This window comes from Schistocerca americana, chromosome X (assembly GCF_021461395.2).
Source record: "Schistocerca americana isolate TAMUIC-IGC-003095 chromosome X, iqSchAmer2.1, whole genome shotgun sequence".
Classification (NCBI taxonomy): Eukaryota; Metazoa; Arthropoda; class Insecta; order Orthoptera; family Acrididae; genus Schistocerca; species Schistocerca americana.
In genome coordinates, this window is record NC_060130.1 from 122,116,233 (window position 1) to 122,130,573 (window position 14,341).

At 44.1% G+C, this 14,341-nt stretch overlaps 1 protein-coding gene across 1 annotated transcript in view; it reads right to left on the minus strand.

Moving 5' to 3' along the window:
* Positions 1-14,341, minus strand: part of LOC124555099 (zinc finger FYVE domain-containing protein 9) — a 378,366-nt gene that overhangs the window by 11,470 nt on the left and 352,555 nt on the right. Inside the window, exon 17 of the mRNA XM_047128896.1 lies at positions 1,469-1,589. Within this exon, the coding sequence (XP_046984852.1) occupies positions 1,469-1,589 (121 nt within the window). The remainder of the gene's footprint in view (positions 1-1,468; positions 1,590-14,341) is intronic.

Consider the following 14,341-nt stretch of genomic DNA (forward strand, 5'->3'; position numbering starts at 1 on the left):
CTTCCTACCACCACCAATAGAAGTCCTGTAACTGGCAAGCAATACACTATCAAAGAGAGTGCCACCTGTGGAATGACGTGTCATGTATCAGCTGTTATGTAAACACTGTTCAGCCTTTTACATCGGCATGACTATCACCAAATTATCGGTTAAGATGAATGATCATAGACAGGTGTACACTGTTGCAGAGCATGCTCTACGACATGGCAGTTGTGACCTTGGTGCCTGTTTCACTATACACTCCGTCTGGATTCTTCCCCCAGACACCAGTTTTCAGCAACTCCACAGGTGGGAACTGGCACTACACCTCCTTAGTTCTCACTACCCTCCTGGCCTTAATTTACATTAATTTCTTCTGTCTCAGCATTTCTTCACAGTAACTACTACTTTCTTCACTCCTTTTTAGTTTTCTACATCTTTTATTTTCATACCTGTCTATTTTCCACCATCCCCCTCCCATCTCTGTTTTGTACAATGCACTTAGCTTTTCACTCTTATTAAATTGTGCACAAAGTTTTAGCAGTAATCTCTGTCTTGCATATTACCCCATCTTCCACCTCCACCTTTCAGCTCTCAGGTTTTCAAATCTCATTGGTGCAGTCCCCAACAATCTGTGTTTTTCTTCTCATCCCGTACAGTAAGTTTCCCCTGACCAGCGGTTCTGAGTGACTTTTCCAAGGTCTACCACTTCTCCTAGACCTCTCAAGTCGTTTTCCTCGATCCCTCTTCCTTTCCCTTCAGCCCTTCTGCCAGACGGAGCCATAGGCTCCGAAAGCTTGCATAATTATAATCTTTTTTTATATGCATGTTATGCTGCCATTTGGTGAGTAAATTTTTTATCTATACAATTACATTATACTGTCAAAAATTGATTGTTTTCACTTTTATGTCTTCACCTTTTTATGTTATTGGGTCTCTACAAAGAGTGTTTTTTCACACAGAATCTGATTGTGAACCATTGTTCCATGAACACCACATCGCAACTGGAACCAGACAGAGATTCACGTAGACATGTGTCATAAGTTCATGTCCCAAGTCTCTGCAAGCTCGGAGGAAACAGGGTGCCCCCCCCCCCCCCCTCTCTCTCTCTCTCTCTCTCTCTCTCTCTCTCTCTCTCTCTCTCTCTCTCTGTGTGTGTGTGTGTGTGTGTGTGTGTGTGTGTGTGTAATAGCAATCTGGAAGCATCTTTCCTCCTCCCCCCCCCCCCCCCCCCGCGCCCACTATGCCTCTATGCCAGTGACACAATATGTGTTGCTAGTACTATTACTATCTATAACTGGTGTGTTTTGTGTTTTGAAAAACATCGGCTTTGCTAATGATAATGTAGCTATCTAGGAAGTCCAATAACAATGACAAAAATTTAAAATGACTGTCATTTCTTAGTGCAATAACTATCTTTATATGTCTCTATTCTGTGTTAAAACATTAAACTAGAGGTGCATTTTTTGTTGTGCGCCAGTTACAGTACCTGAAGAATGAACACTTCCGTCCAACGAATAAATCTTGAGCTACCCATATAATCAGTGCCATTATGCACTCTAATAGAAGGAATACCATCAAGTGGACGTCCATCAATTATACTTTTCACCCTGAAAATAAAAAAATGAGGAATATGGTCATAATTTGCTCAGTTACAAACTTACTATGAGCTGCTTTATTGTACTGCTTACGTAATTTGATTTTTTCAATGTTCTAAGCCATTGCAATATTGATTCACTCATTCCATACCATGGTTAATTGCATGCTGAACTATTTATACCAAATAGTTTAAACACATTATATAAATTTCATTCCTGAATGAATTTAGTTATTAAACTTGCTGATAAGTTAAAACTAACCAAACAAAATATACAGTACAACTTTTGAAGATTTTAGCAAGTAGGGGAAAGGTATTATCAAACAGAAGCTGTTAGATGGGTTGTGTTTGGAGAGTGCAATTGGAAGAACACTGCTCACAAAAGCCAAGGGTTGAGGTTGGATTCTCAGTGTGGCACAGTTTTAATATGTGAATAAATTTCAATGTAATTTTAAGGTTAACTCTACATTAAATGGTTGTGAAATAGTAGCACCCTAAATGAAGGCACATGCTATTATTTGCTTGACTATAAACACACACTTTTTTTTTTGCTCTTGACACAATTCCTCTCCCTCTTGGCAATATAGATATGGCACCAAGGGGGAGCGGGTGGGTGGGGGCAGAAGGGGGGGGGGGGTTTATGCACTGTGACACAGATTCCATGTGAAAATGTCAAACTTTAGGCCATGCAGCTGGATAAGTGAACCTGTATGTGAGTTGGAGGAAACCAAGTGCATAACGAATAATCAGACTATTTCTACTGAAGTACTGTGATGTTCAAAATCAAACTTTAAGTTGATTCATTCTTTGCTTGATACAGCCAACATAGAGAAAACCACCTATTTTAAAACTGAAAATCTCTTAAAGACATGTTTCAGTTTTCTTCTTCTAGTGGAGTGCTATTCTACTCAAAAGAGCTGGAGCACGAATGGCATTGCTGTCATTTACATTCCTTGTAAATTACAATATTCAGTACAAAAGACTTATTTGTGTATTTTCCACAGTGTAACTATATGATAACACATATTTAATAAACTTACTGTATAGATCTATGGCATTGAGATTGTCCACCACTAAAATGTTTGAGAGATTCTCATACTTTATTTCATAATCCATCTTCCAAATTGTATTAATCCTCCTGTACATTCTACTGATAGTGTTTCATGCAGAGGCAATACAATGAAGGGAAACAACACAAGACAAAAATTATTATTATCTACTCTATATCAAACTCGCATTGTCCTTAACTACAAAACAATACTTTTTGCATCCCAAAACTTGTAACCAATCTCATGTGACCAAGTAATCAATAGTTTCCATGTACCCTACAAAAAGGGTAAAGTTGTTAAAGGTAGATCTGAACATGAAAGCATTACCATTTCATCATACGAAATGCTACAAATTCGTATAGGTAGACCTAAAACTTATTATCCCTAAGTGTTTAGAAGCAGCGATAACATTCTGTCCATAAATTAATGACAGAATACTTCAACCAACAGAGAATGAGTAAAGATGCAAAGATTACTTGTGGACCTAACAACAGACATTAAAGCTCTCCTGAATGTGCAGTTTTATAAAATCAGTAAAACAACATTACTGGATCACCTATTTGTCAGCAAATATTAACTGTAATATACAAGGTCTGTAATGGACTTCTAGTAGTAAATTATGCCCACAGTTCAAAGCTTTACACAGGAGTCTAAACTCTGACATTCGAGTAATGAGGTTAAATACAATTAATGGGTTTTTAATTTGGTATAGTTAATTACACGCAAACAAAATATAATGATAAAAGGCTGAAACAGTAAAAATCATTATTCACTGTATCTTTCTGTTGCTGCTCTAGCTAAGCAAAATGATGCATTACAATGAATTATTATATACCTACAAATCTTGTCTGTCAAATTTGCCGAACTGTTATTTCACTTTTCATTTCCATGTCTAAAATGCTTGCATAGGATCCAGTGCAATGTTAGTACTGTGAAATGCAGTACCAAAAACCAGTCTATCATTTTAAAAAATCAATTTCTTCATGGGGTTTATAATGGTGGACCATTATAGCAACAATAGTACAGGACAAGGAACTGTGGAAGAAGTCTGGAGAAGCCTTTGAACAACAGTGAGACACTAATTGCTAGTAAGAAACGTAAGAAATAAACATATAGAAACAAACATGTCACTGGATGTCATTGCTCATGCCCCAGGTTAAACTCAAACCGTTAACCTTCAGTTAATTGTAATATGCTCATGATGCTGATTGTAGATGGATGACTGTACCTAAGGTGTTGGCATAGGCATTTATGACTTACGTCACACACAGTAAATTGATCTCACATTCATTTATCCTTGTTTTCTAGCTGATAATGTTGAAGGTGTCAAACATATGGGCTGTCCTCCAATGGGGGCCTAGCTGGAGCTGCACAGGTTTCAGCAAACACGTGCAGTGTGTAGATAAAGTGACCTGCTATCCATATGCATCACGTATCTGGCATATTTATGATGTTTGAGGTAGCCTGCATCCATATGACTGCAATTAATTGGCATTGTTATCAGACTCTAGCTCTAAACGCAATAAATGCATGTATTCCAGGCAAACCAACAGTAGCCTGAAATATATTACATGTTGCATTCTGTACACATGTTTTCCGTTTCTTTTTGTTTAAGAATTCAACGGTGGACACGTAAGGGTTACTATGGTTCATATTCTCAAAACTGGCATTTGAGAATAGGCCAAACAATCGTTCACTGTGTTTTATCATCATCATCATCATCACCACCACCACTCACTCACTGAATACGCTAGAAGACAACACAAACACTGTCTGAAAAACACCGTACCTTGGACAAAGTTCGAACTGGCGATCTCCATCTTACCACCTTATTTCCATCTGCAACAGGAGGTCAAGAAACAGAAATCATATCTTTGTTTCGATATACAAGTTTTAAAGGATATGGCCTGCTATAGACGCTAACCACTGGCATTTAGAAACTTTACAGTACAAGTATAAACTAACTGTTCAAATTTTAGCAAGTTTCTTAAACTCTAGTTCAGAGGGACATGCACAGACAAAATCATCCGTATCACGAGTGGGAGTTGAATCCATGACCTACAAAAAAGCTGGTTAGTGTCTTGGCCAACTTGGCCTTCAAAAACCAGAGCCACATAGGTTTATTGGAAGAGTTAAAGCAGCAAAACGTATTGAATAGGTCTTCCTTCAAGCTGTCACCACTGCCACTCCTTTGACAGAAGTATGTTTACTTCTTTCCAGGCATCAGTATGCGAATTGTAAACAGAAATCACATCATGGGAAGTCTGTTTGCAATAGCTCACTGGAAGCATACAGTTTGAGACAAAAATTGTTGTTGTGATTGAAAAAGGCAGCTTTTCAATTTGAGATTTTGTCAGGTGGTATGGCGTGACACCTCCTCCTGCAAAGAGACAGAGGAGGAATTGTGGTGAATAAGGCACTACCAAAAGAGTATCTGTCTTAGGCAGGAAGAGACTCAGCACAAGAGGAGAACACAGAGCTTGTGAATAAGACCTGATAGCTTTCATTCCTAAAAGTGAACAAGTTTTGATGAGTAACCACCTGAGGAAAATATTTTATACTAGTTGGCATTCCCAGAGATCCATCTGATCGTGGTATGGTAAAACGTAATTTTCACTGATGAAAAGGTGTTTTGAACCTGTAACAATGGTCAAAGAGTAGTTCACAGACCACAAGCAGCAAGACATCGTGACGAATACATAGGAATGGTAGGAAGTGGGCAGCGACTGGTTTCCTGCTACGGCTGGGTTTCTGTGAGAGGAACAGGAGTACTTCACAGAGCTGGAAGAACTCTTGATAGAAGGCAGTATACCTATACACAGTGTGTCATAATTAATGGCGCAAGTAAATGCATACAGTTTAAAGTACACAATCCTAGAAGTAAAAATGTCTATTAAACATGGGCTCTAAAATGCATACCTGAAAAGCTATGGGCACTGCTTCATCTTCGATATAGCAAAACATCTCTTCTACTGTACTCTTTGCTTTCCATATTTTGAGAGGTGGTAGTATTGACCAAAACAAAAGTCTAGTACACAGGGGTTCTAAAGTGCATACCGTAAGTGCTATGAGCACTTATTTATCTTCACTACTGTGAAATACATCTCTTTTACTTAACAAATGTGCATAGCTCTTGAGACATGCATTTCAGAGGCAATATCTACTAGATTTTTTATTTTTTTTCATACTGCCTCCTATCAAAATATGGAAAACAAAGAGCTTGCAGTAGACAAGACTTATTTTCCAGTATCAAAGCTGAAGTAGTGCCCATAGTCCTTCAGGTATGCATTTAGAGGCCATATTTACTAAACTTTTTGTTTCTAGTACTGTGTACACTGAACTGTATGCATTTACACCATCAATAACAATGACACACCCTGTATAGTTAAGCACATGATGCTGCATTCAATGCAAATACTATAAAGCAAAGGAGAATTCACTTTTGAGGAAGATCAGTCTCCTGTATATAAGTGTACATTCATTAAGCAACAGCTGTCCAACATGAGCATTCAGGTCACGGACTGGCCACGACAGGCTGCCGATACAAATCGGATGGAGAACATGTGGACTGAGATAGCACAGTCACTGTCAGATATCTGGTAATGATACCTACTGGCTACAGCTGACACCCTTTGGGGCTGCTACTTGATGCCCGGGATGAAGTTGACTCTTCTGTCAATTCCACCTGACACCTCACGATACCATGCCAAAACACACAATAGAAATAATGGGTCATTCTGGACAAGATATTAGAGTACTGCCTACATTCTATTTTAATTACAAGCCCTTTTGCTCAAGTTTCCGTGTGAGCCAGTGGAAGTTCACTTTTCTGCAGAAAAGAACTGAACCAAGATAATACAACGTGAGTTAATTTTCCTTTAAGTTACATTTTTAATTGGAATAAGTTTCTTTTCAACAAATTTTTTGAATCTTTCCTTTCTCTCTAATCTGATCTCAGTCAACATACTTGAAAAGTAATAAATTAAGAGGGACTTTTACACACACACACACTTGCCTGTCACTCCACCCTCACAAAATGAATAAACAAATAAAGCATTTTTGTTTTCTTATAATGTCTCCCTCTACCTAAACCCTTTTGTACTTTCCTCCTCTATTATTACTCACAAAACCAATGAAACTGTTTTCTTTTCAATCCTCTGTTTAATTGCCCACTCACTGTTCTGAAAACACCCTTGCCTTATCCCACTTCTTTCTGCCATAAGATAAAAGGACTGTTACGTACTTTTCTATACGATGTATATTTCTTGTTTTTATACTCCCCGTAAGTTATGTCCCTATGCTTGGGCATGGACATTTGTGAGCAGATTTCGACTTTCCAAGTTATGTGGTGATTAAGTGCAGAGGTGCGGGACATTATGGCGGTAGCCGCCAGTAGGGATGACCGGTCAGGAATTTTGTAGTTCAAAGTAGAGATGTGGAAAGTGGGTATGCAGAAGTTCTTTATCATGTTGTCAAGTTCTTCCATGGCAATTACAACTGTGGGGTTGCTAATCTTGATATCCATTTATCATTCCATTACATTATATTTATGTCACTCACAATTTTTCATTTAAGCCAGAGCTGATCAGTAACAGTATGTGCAATAGCCACCAGAAAGATCGCGGGAGGCGCACATCGGCACGGCGCGTCACGGACGGTAGTTGCCGCAAATAGTGTCCCGTCCACCAGAGGGCACGCGAGAATTCGGCCGCGGCCTCTGCCAGCGGAACAACAACAACAACAACAACAACTCAGGCAGCACGGGCCGTGCCCAGTCAGCTCACATCGGGCATGCCTATGAAACAGTTCCCAGTCTACTCTGAAGTGCGATGGAAAAATTGAACCGTGTTACTACACAATTGGTGATGAGTAGGGTCGTTCTTTCGCGTGCTGCGTCGTTGTTCCGGTTTCGCAGCTTATCCACGGCATGGAGGATTTAGTGCGGGTTTTGGTTGAGCAGCAGACAGAGCTCCTGGCCACCATGAAACAAGTGCTTCCAGCGTTGCTCTCCACGCCGTCTGCTCCAGCGCCGTTCCCTCCTCCCTTTCCCCCGTATGACGAGACGGCGGAGGATTGGAACGCGTATGAACATCGCCTTCGGCAGCATTTCCGGGTGTTTCATGTGGCCGATGCGGAGGTATGTCGTGCTCTTTTCTTGTCTGGGATATCTCCCTCGCTGTATCAAGTTTTGCGGCAGCTAGCGCCATTGCAGGAACCCTCGTCCTTGTCTTTTGACTCATTGTGTTCATTACTGTCTTCATATTATCGCCGCCGCACGCATGTTGTGGCAGCTAGGGTCGAGTTCTGTCAATGCAAGAAGCAGCCCCATCAGTCTTACTGGGCATGGGCTGCTACCCTGCACGGTCTTAGTCGCAAGTGTCATTTTGTCATGGAGCAGTCGCGTGAGTCGTATGGCCACGTTATGGTGCGCGACGTCATTGTTAGTTCGGCCCCTGATAGTGAAGTCCGGCAACAGGCCCTGCAGTTAGAAGACCCTTCCCTCGAGGAAGTCCTGTCCATTGCTCAATCGTATGAAGTCTCTCACGCCGCCGTTCAACAGTTGGAAGCGTGGTGCGCCGACGCGGCGGTTCAGGGCGGCGCAGCCGCGTCCACTGCGTCCGGGGCGGACGACGTTCGAGCGTACAATCCGGCTGTTATGGCCGCTCCCGCACGGCGCGTAAACAGAGTTCCAGCCGCCGGCCCGTTACCATCCTGTGCGTCGTGCTATATACATCACGATCTGTTGGAGTGCCCCCAGCGTTGGGCCATTTGTCACAAATGTAATAAAAAATGACACATTGCTAAAGTTTGCCGCTCAGCCTCGAAAGAATCGAAGGAAGCAGTTACAGAGGACATGGACGTTGACATTCAGGAGGTTTCATCGAGCCAGGCTCCTGACGCATCGGCCCACAAACTCACCGATTACAACTGCAAGTAGATACGGGCGCGGCAGTTTCTTTGTTGAATGCACAAACTTACTACGACCTTGGGTCGCCCCCATTGGCGCCAGTTTACCGGCGTCTATGCCGTTATGGTAAACAGTTCATTTCCCTACTGGGTCAATTCACTACCGATGTGACTTACAAATCAGTCACTCGGCCTATTACTTTTATTGTTGTCAGTGATGCGAGCTCCGCTAACCTTTTTGGCTTGGATGCCTTTCAAGCTTTCGGGTTTTCTATCGCTGACACCATACAGTTGGTCTCCGAAGACGTTCCCTATCAATCATTGGAATCTTTGATCTCTGACTTTCCAGACATCTTTGAAGAGGGCCTGGGGCGTGTTTCAGACTTTGAAGCTCACTTAACGTTGAAGGCGTCGGCTCGCCCGCGTTTTCTACGCGCGAGGCAGATCCCCTTGGCTCTCCGCCCTCAGGTAAAAGAAGAGCTCGACCGGCTGACAGCCCTAGGGGTCGATCTCCCCATTTCTTCTAGTGAGTGGGCTTCGCCCCTTGTCATTGTCAGGAAACCCTCGGGAAAATTACTCCTTTGTGGCGATTTCAAGGTCACCATTAATTCCCAATTGGTGGTGGACACCTATCCTTTGCCTCGTGCTGATGAATTGTTCTCCGCCGTAGCGGGAGGCCAATATTTTTCGATAATTGATCTTTCGGAGGCTTATCATCAGATACCTCTTGATGAGGACTCCAAACGGCTGGCGGTTGTCAACACCCCGTTTGGCCTTTACCAATACCAGCGGTTGGCCTTCGGAATATCCAGTGCCCCGGCGATATTCCAGCATTATCTTGAGCACATCACGCCGACAATCCCTCATTGTATTAATTATCTGGATGACATAATTGTCACGGGCCGCAGCACGAAGGAACACCTGCACAACCTTCGCACCTTCTTTCTCAAATTCAGGTCCGTGGGCTTGCGTTGCCACCTGCGTAAGTCAGACCTCTTCCAACCGTCCTTTGAGTATGTGGGCTACACAATCTCTCGGCACGGCGTCCAGCTGCTAGGAAGTTTGGTCCAAGGTATCGTCAACCTTCTGCGGCCCGCTTCATTGAAGGAGTTACAAGCTTGTTTAGGCAAGATTGCCTATTACCACCGGTTCATTCCCAGGGCTTCCAGCATCGCCCACCCCCTGTACTGCCTTCTGCGCAAGGGTGTTCCTTTTGAATGGTCGCCTGCATGCGAGTGAGCGTTCACCTTGTTGAAAGGCCTCCTCACGTCAGCGCCGTGTTTGGCTACTTTTGACCCCCATAAGCCGTTGGTCCTGGCTACAGATGCTTCGCAGTATGGGGTGGGGGAGGTCCTGGCCCATCGCAACGCAGATGGTCCCGAGCAGCCACTGGCGTTTGCATCTAAAACTCTTAGTCTCACACAGGCCCATTACTCCCAGGTGGAAAAAGAGGCTTTGGCCATAGTCTACGCTGTTACCAAGTTTCACCCTTTCTTGTACGGCACGAAGTTTCAGTTAATCACTGACCATAAGCCGTTAATATAGTTATTTGGCCCTGCCTCTCAGATTCCAGATAGGGCGGCCCAAAGACTACAGCGCTGGGCCTTGTTCCTCTCTAAGTACCATTATGACATTCATTTTCACCCTACCGGACAGCATGCCAACGCAGACACTCTTTCCCGTCTTCCGGTGGGCCCGGATCCTAAGTTTGATCGAGAGGAGATTATGTGTTTTCATTTGGATGTGGCATCCCGCCAAGCGGTTGATGGCTTCCCGATCACTAGTTCTAGAGTCGCCAGGGAAACGGCAGCTGACCCAGTTCTCCGGCAAGTAGTTCGCCTCATTCAGCAGGGGTGGTCATCCCGACCTCCAGGCCGGGCCTCAGACACTCTTCGTAATTATTTTGTTCTACGCGACCGCTTCTCCGTCTTGGAAGGAGTTCTCCTTCTGGCTACCGATGATACAGCTCCTCGTGTGGTTGTTCCTGCAAGTTTATGAAGGGAGGTCCTCACGTTATTACATGCGGGGCACTGGGGTGTTTCCCGTACTAAAACCTTGGCTCGCAGACATGTGTACTGGCCCGGTATTGACAGAGAAATTGAGCACTTGGTGGCCGCCTGTTCCCAGTGTGCGAGCCAACAGGCATCTCACAGGTCAGCGTTCTCTTCATGGCCATCTGCAACACAGGCATGGGAACGTGTTCACATCAATTTTGTGGGCCCGTTTCTCAATGGCTTTTGGCTCATTGTCATTGATGCTTATTCCCGATTCCCATATGTGGTTCGCTGCTCCTCAACCACTTCAGATGTTGTTATCCAGGCACTAGCAAAAATCTTTTCTGTGGAAGGTCTGCCAGTCACCCTGGTCTCGGACAATGGACCTCAGTATATTTCGCAGACCTTCCAGGATTTTTGTAGGCGCTTCGGTATTTAGCACGTTTGCTCTCCCCCCCTTTCATCCACAATCGAATGGGGAAGCCGAGTGCATGGTGCACACATTTAAGACACAGATGAAAAAGTATGTGCACGAATTTCCTGCGGAGGAGGCGTTGACGTTTTTCCTGACGGCATACCAGACCACACCTATGGGAGAACGCAGCCCTGCAGAGCTCCTCCACGGGCGCCAACCTAGGACTCTGCTGCACCTCCTTTGGCCCGGTCCTCGCCAGTCTTCGCAAAACGGAGTACATGGCTTTCCACCGGGTATGTCGGTCTGCGCATGTGGGTTTGGTCGCAATCCACGTTGATACCAGCGGTGGTCCTGCGTCGCAATGGCCGCCGGCTCTATACCTTGCAGACGGGGGACCGGAAGGTACGTCGTCACCAAAATCAGCTACGTCCACATTTGGGCACCCACCCTCCAACCCCTCGGGCACCGGCTTCCCCATTGCCGGCACCTGTGTTGGTTTCTCAGGGGATGCTACCACCCCTACCCCCTGTGATTCCGCCGCACTGCGATGGCTCTCAGCCTTGGCAGCCTCCAGTAGCTCCAGCACCGGCATCGCCATCGTTCACGATGCCCCAGCGAGAGCCGGCCCCCCTCGCAGGCCCGGTTTCTCAGCAGGCTGGTTCACCTGTGGTCGTCCCTTCCCCATCGTCCCCGCCACTGGATCTTGCCCCTCCCAGGGTGGACCAGGATCCAGAGTTCGACGGCCTGTCTCCCGTTCTGTCCCAGGTTCCGGTGGTGGGACGGCGGGGGCCTCTTCGTGTGGGTCACTTCCGGCCGTATTCAAAGGTTCCAGCTCGAGGGTTGGCAGACCCCCTCGACTCCAGCCTTCCAATGGACGTGGAGGTCATCACTCCTGCACGACGCTCCACCTTCCGACGCAGTGGATCACAGTGGCTTCACCCCCCCGAAGGAGGAGGAGTGCAATAGCCACCAGAAAGATCGTGGGAGGCGCACATTGGCACGGTGCGTCACGGACGGTAGTTGCCACAAATAGAGTCCCATCCACCAGAGGGCACGCGAGAATTCGGCCGCGACCTCTGCCAGCGTAACAACAACAACAACTCAGGCAGCACGGGCCGTGCCCAGTCAGTTCACATCGGGCATGCCTATGAGACAGTTCCCGGTCTACTCTGAAGTGCGACGGAAAACATGAACTGTGTTACTACAGTATGAGAAGTCAGGTTGATATTACCAGGACCTACCTTGAATACAGTATACTACCTTTACAATAGCCTTCAAGAGATTTGACTAATTTAGGACATGCTGAACACTTTATGAGGTGAAATAAAATGTTTTCATTCATTAAAACATTATAGCTACAGGGTGGTTATAATTAAGCTTTTGCTACTTGAGTCAGTGTAGACAGAAAACTATTTACAGTTTGGGTACCCAACTTTATAGGAACGATGTTCAGACTGTGCACTGCAGGATCTGCATTGTGTTAAGTGTCAACTTTCTGTTAGGCACCGGTACTGGTACGACAATGCAGAGATGAATCACATGCATCAGTTTGCATTAAAGTTGCAGTCAATCAACATGGGTCTGAACAAGGTGAGAAGGGCTTTACTATAGTCCAATCCGCAAACAACGGTGGTGCGCACATGTCGAGGCACAAATGGGAATGACATTGTTGATGATTCCCAGTGACAGTTGCAGTATGCGCACAGACATGCTTTCTGCTTAAATTAAGTGTATATCCTGCAAATTATGTCTCTTGCTTGCTTATGCAGATTTATCACTTACTACCATCATCAGTGACGACAACTCGCAACAAATGAAATAGAAATTCACTAAACAATTCACTGAGATCATGTTTAATGCTCGCATTAATTACGGCATTCAGAGCAGAGCACTGTACTACTGAATGCTGATTGGCTGTTGGAGTATGCGTGATGTAGGTGCACAGAACAGGCCTAAACTCAACCGCTGCCATTCATGACTCCAACTATAGTGAAGTTGTTCTATCAAAACAACGCCAATAGTGCTACTGCTCTTCATGAGTACTGATGCATTAAAGGAATACAGAGAGGTCCTCCTTCCACACTGGGATTGAAGAACATGATTCTAAAGTTCCAATTAACTGGTGATTTGGGAATTGCTCCTGGAAGGGGCCAATGGCCAATTGCTACACAAATTGTGGAAGAAGTTACTGCTGGCACAGCTGAAACATGGGACACTAACACATGTTGGAAGATGAAGACGAGTGTAGTGAGGGAGGTAACCAGCATCCCACCCAAGATGTTTTGGTAAGCAATCTGTAATGTGGCTGTTGTGGATGCAGATGGTTATCACATTGAATAACATTTGTATGCTGGAAGGTAAACATGGTTCACAACTAAAAAATGCTACCCCCTCACATGGAAACTAAAATGTGTTCCTTTCAATGGTTTATTCATGATTTCTCTTTCACAGGCCCTTACAAAAATTTCCACAAAATTTCATTGTCCTACGATCATTTGTTTTTCATGGGGTTCCCCTAAAGTAGAAAAAGTTTAATTGTAACTACCCTGTACATCTCTCCATCAGTGCATTTAGCCTGAACGGAGAACACTATTCACAAAACACAACATTAGACTACATCCAGAAACATAATCTACATTCCATTCACATGCTGTGGGTTCAAGGTGGGGTGATCACCTGGAACCATTATTTATTTCTTCCAGAACAATGTCTCAGTCTGCAAAGGTGAAATTAAGTTGTCTACCTACTTAAGAGATTGTTCAATGGCACTCAGTATTTAATGAGATTATGCAGTCACAAAAAATTTAAATTTTGTTGGCTGAAGCAGAAAAATGCTGGTATTAAGAAGTGTGTAAATGCAGGGGTTTTGTAAATTCTTCACCTTCAGATCTAAAACGTAGTGAATGAAGGTTATGAGAAGACTTGCACTGCAGACCTTTTTTTAAAAGATTTCATTGCCAATTTTCAGTCTGGCAGTTTAAAAAGCGAGGAAAAATGCAGATGCAATATACTAGTCCCCCAGCCAGCTTAGAACCCACAGCTGATAGAGAAATCGCTTTAGACAGCAGCCACATTACCACTGCGTTAGCAAGCCACTGCTGTGTTCACTGATTGGTCATTGCCATAGCAATGGCTAATATAGATAATTTGTGATGTAAAAGTTTGTATTTTCTCTGCGGAACCATCTTCCTGGACTCAACACCACAAGTTTGATATCCTGATGTTGTACCTTATATGAAATTCACTACAGTTATTTAATGAAACTAACAAGGAAAAAACAAATGAATTTACTGGGGTAATTCTGTGTCACTACAGGAAGTAACTTGTCAATCACAGAGCTGCCAAACAGGTTATGCAATGTTGCCAATTATTCTAGCCACAGAAACAGTATGTTTTCCTG